The sequence below is a fragment of the Octodon degus genome, unplaced genomic scaffold, assembly GCF_000260255.1.
Source record: "Octodon degus isolate 3935 unplaced genomic scaffold, OctDeg1.0 scaffold00155, whole genome shotgun sequence".
NCBI lineage: Eukaryota > Metazoa > Chordata > Mammalia > Rodentia > Octodontidae > Octodon > Octodon degus.
The window spans coordinates 6221977-6225568 of NW_004524731.1; the positions used below are offsets into that span (position 1 = coordinate 6221977).

At 50.3% G+C, this 3592-nt stretch overlaps 1 protein-coding gene across 1 annotated transcript in view; it reads left to right on the forward strand.

Annotated features, from left to right (window-relative positions):
- Nucleotides 1-3010: 3010 nt before the first annotated feature.
- The window catches only part of Tdrp (testis development related protein), a 44276-nt gene continuing 43694 nt past the window's right edge, over nucleotides 3011-3592 (forward strand). Inside the window, exon 1 of the mRNA XM_023702643.1 lies at nucleotides 3011-3184. Coding sequence (XP_023558411.1) covers nucleotides 3011-3184 — 174 coding nt within the window. The remainder of the gene's footprint in view (nucleotides 3185-3592) is intronic.

Here is a 3592-nt window from a genome sequence, read left to right on the forward strand (position 1 = left end):
TTGACCATATTTTTGTCCCATCTTATGCCCACCTAAGCGAGTTCCCATGTTCTCCACCTTAGACCTACCTCATTGCATGGTTTTACTCTATAAAAATCCCCCAAAGAGACAGTTTCTCTGGGCAACCTTCTTGGGTCCTCCTTCTATCCCTCTCTCAGACAGAGGCTCTCTCTCTCTCTCTTTTTTTTTTAGTCTACTTTGTTTTTATTTTTTGTTTTGTTTTGTTTTGTTTTTTTGGCAGAACCGGGGATTGAACTCAGGTCTTTGCGCTCCCCAGGCAAACACTTACTCTACTGAGAGACAGGGCCTTTCTTTCCCCCAATAAATATTCTGCTATTAACTCTATTTGCTCCTAAAATTCATTCTTCAGTTTTAGAGAACACAAACTCGTCCGAAGTACCTTTCAGGCTGGGAGTTCATTCTCCTATATCACTAGGAGGAAGCCCCTGCTGTGTTTTTCTGGGTAAGGAATCCGTGTTGTGACCCCAAGTGTTCTGAGTGGAATTTCGGGTTCTGTCTTCAGTACTTTGAATGGGTTGCATGTGGACCTTGACTCTGTTTTGTAACATGTTTTATGGGTTTTGACTCTTATCAGTGTTTGTATTTGTGGAGTACTTACTTTGACAGAACCCTGGCCTTCATTCATTGCCCTTCTGTAGGTCTCTAGACTTCACTATTCCCAGCCCTACCTCTTCGATCTTGCTTGAAAAGGTGTTTACTCCTACTAGGAATCTTAACTATTTGCATGAAAAAGGAATTCCTAAGTTTTAACTGCACTGGGTGTAGTTGTCCTGTGGTTTCATCAGATTGAGCCTACTAGGGTCAGAGTTCCTGGAGGAGAGTTATGTGAGGGCTCTGTGGGGAGCACTGTAGCTGCTGCCACTACCGTTGGTTCCCAGGTGGCAGCCACATTTAATGTTTGGTCGGGACCATCTGCTCCAGTTCCTGAGGGCTGGCCCTTCCCAGGTCCTGGGCCAAGTCATGACCACTAGGCTCCCCCAGTGACTGCCAGATGCCAGAGCCCCTTCTCATTTTAAAAGTTTTGTTGCTAGCTTCTGAAAAAAGGAAAACTACACCTGATTTTTAAAGAGCAGGAGAGTTACGATACTTGGAAAGTTTTTACACAAGCCTAGAGTTCTGGATCTTTTTTAAAAATGACATATATTTAGTGTGAAAATATAAGGAATATATAAGCATATAAAGTAAAATGTTTCCCTGTAGAAGATAATTTGCTGGGAGGAGAGGAGGTACATTGAACTCTGATAGATGCTAACAACTGGGCTTCCATGTTTGCACCATGCCCATAGCTACCAACAGAAAGGTTTGCATATCCTTGTCTTTGTATTTTCCATAGGGAACAATAGGAAACATCATCTCACGTTGATCTATATTTCCCCTTTGGGGTGGATTTACCATCTTTCTGCATTTATCGCTTGGATCCCTTCTAAGATAGATGGGAAGACAGCCCTTTGGTCCTCCTGAAAGTGTAGGACTTTTGATTTGGTGTCTCTGGCTCACTCAAACCATTACAAAAATGTTCTAGGGCAATGGGAGCCCCTTCTCCTGGGGAAGGCTAGACTCAGCCAGGTTGCAGGTGGGTCAAAGTGTTGCAGGCAGGCAAGTTAGATAGAAATATTATAGGCAGTCAAAGAGGGCCAGGCTCTTGAAGGAGATACCACAGAAGACAAGATATCTTGCAACTCTGGGAGGGATGGATGCTCCCGCCCTGGGTCAGACCTAAAGACCAAAGATCAAACAAGTGCCAACCTCCCTGAAGATTGGCATCCGAGATTGATCATCACCCTGAGGGAGCCAGAAGAATCATTAATCCGACTACTATTGGATGGCTACCTGATAAAGTCCTGTTCTACCTTCAAGCCCGCTTGCTACATGACTCGCTTCCCCATTTGGTCCCAAACATAATCAATTTTACCTGAGCAATGGCACTTGTAATCTCATTGATTGACCAGTTTTGTCCCACCTCACATCCACCTAAGCAAGTTCCCATTTTCTCCACTTTAGCCCCACAAGGTTTTACACTATACAAGTCCCTGGAAGAGACAGCTTCCAGGGGACAACCTGCTCTGGCCCCCCTCCTGTCAGTCTCTCGGACAGGAGCTTTGTTTCCCTCAATAAATGTATTCTGCTCATAACCTCCATTTGTTCCTAAAATTCATTCGTCAGTTTTAGAGAACACAGACTCTTGCAGGTCAGGAGATCATTTTTCCCTCTGTCATTTGGAGGTTCTCTGTATCATTTGGAGGTCACCTGCCTGAGATCAGTTTTTCTCCCTGTATCAAAAGGGCAGCCTTGGCCTGGTAGATAGTGCAGCAGAATAAGCACTTGCCTGGCAAGCACAAGGGCCTGAGTTCAATCCCCAGTTCCACCCCCCCCCAAAAAAGGCAGCCTGTTTCAGTTGGAAAAGTAGCAGTGATAGCCTGCCATTTCCTCCTGTGTGGGACAGCAAGGTCCAGAAAATGCCCAGTGTGGAATATTCATTGCTTTGTCCACAAATAGAAAGCTAAAAAGCATGTCACAGTCCTGACCGAGCAAGACTCACACAGGTCCTCTAGACCTTGCTGCCCATTTCGTTTTCCTGGGTGCCTGGCTGGACACTCTCTGCCCTTCTGACTGGACATGACCCTCCTTTTCCTCCTTTGTGTAGACAACCCCGTGGATTGAGCCATCCATCCATCCATCCATCCATCCATCCATCCATCCATCCATCCATCCATCCATCCATCTATGCAGGCCCAATGACTGCCTCAGAGCAGCAGAAGATCACTGCCCTGTTGAAGTCTGTCCTCTCCGGGGGAGGGGGGTCTCCACCTGCTCCCACCTGCCTGCAGCTTGCAGGTTTCCCACCTCCCTCCTCAGGCCTCAGAGGCACTTGCTCAGACCCGCCCAGGATCCAGACCCACCCCCTCCGGGCGCTCGCCTTCAACCCTCCCCACCTAGTCCCTTCGCCCGCCCGGCGTGCTGCAGGCACGCATGCGCACTGCGAGCAGCCATGGTGACCAGAGGACAGGCCACGCCCACCAGGGTATCTAGGGACAGGGTTGGTTGGGACTCCCCGGCTTTGAGAGTTGGAAGTCCTTGGGTTGAGGATGGGCCCACTGATGACGCGCTGAAGGTGCAGAGGAAGGCCTCGGCGTTGAAGGGGGCCCAGGATGTGCCAGGCAGGGTAGAGAGGCGCGAGGCTAGCAGGTCCAGGGATCGGGTGGTCCCAGGGTTGCGGTGGCTGCGGTTGAAATGTCGGGCGGCTGTTCAAGCGGCTTGTGTTCTGAGGGGTCTCGGGGTTTCAGGGTTTCAGGGTCCCCGGCTCCAGGGTTAAGGTTCCCGCTTGAGGGAGTCTCAGGGTTGAGGGGCTCCAGGCCTGAAAAGCCATTCCCCTGGTGTGGGAGTCCCGGAGTTCGGAGTGTCTCGGGGCCTCGGGGCTCCGTGTCCCAAGGCTGAGGGGACCCGGGGTTGTGTTCCCAGGTTTGAGGTGGGTCCAGAGTTGTGGGGACCTAATGTGGGGCTCCGGAGGTGTGGGGCTCCTGCGGGCTGCCCGGTGCCGGGGGAGGGGGGACGGTGTGCGGGGAGGGGCGGG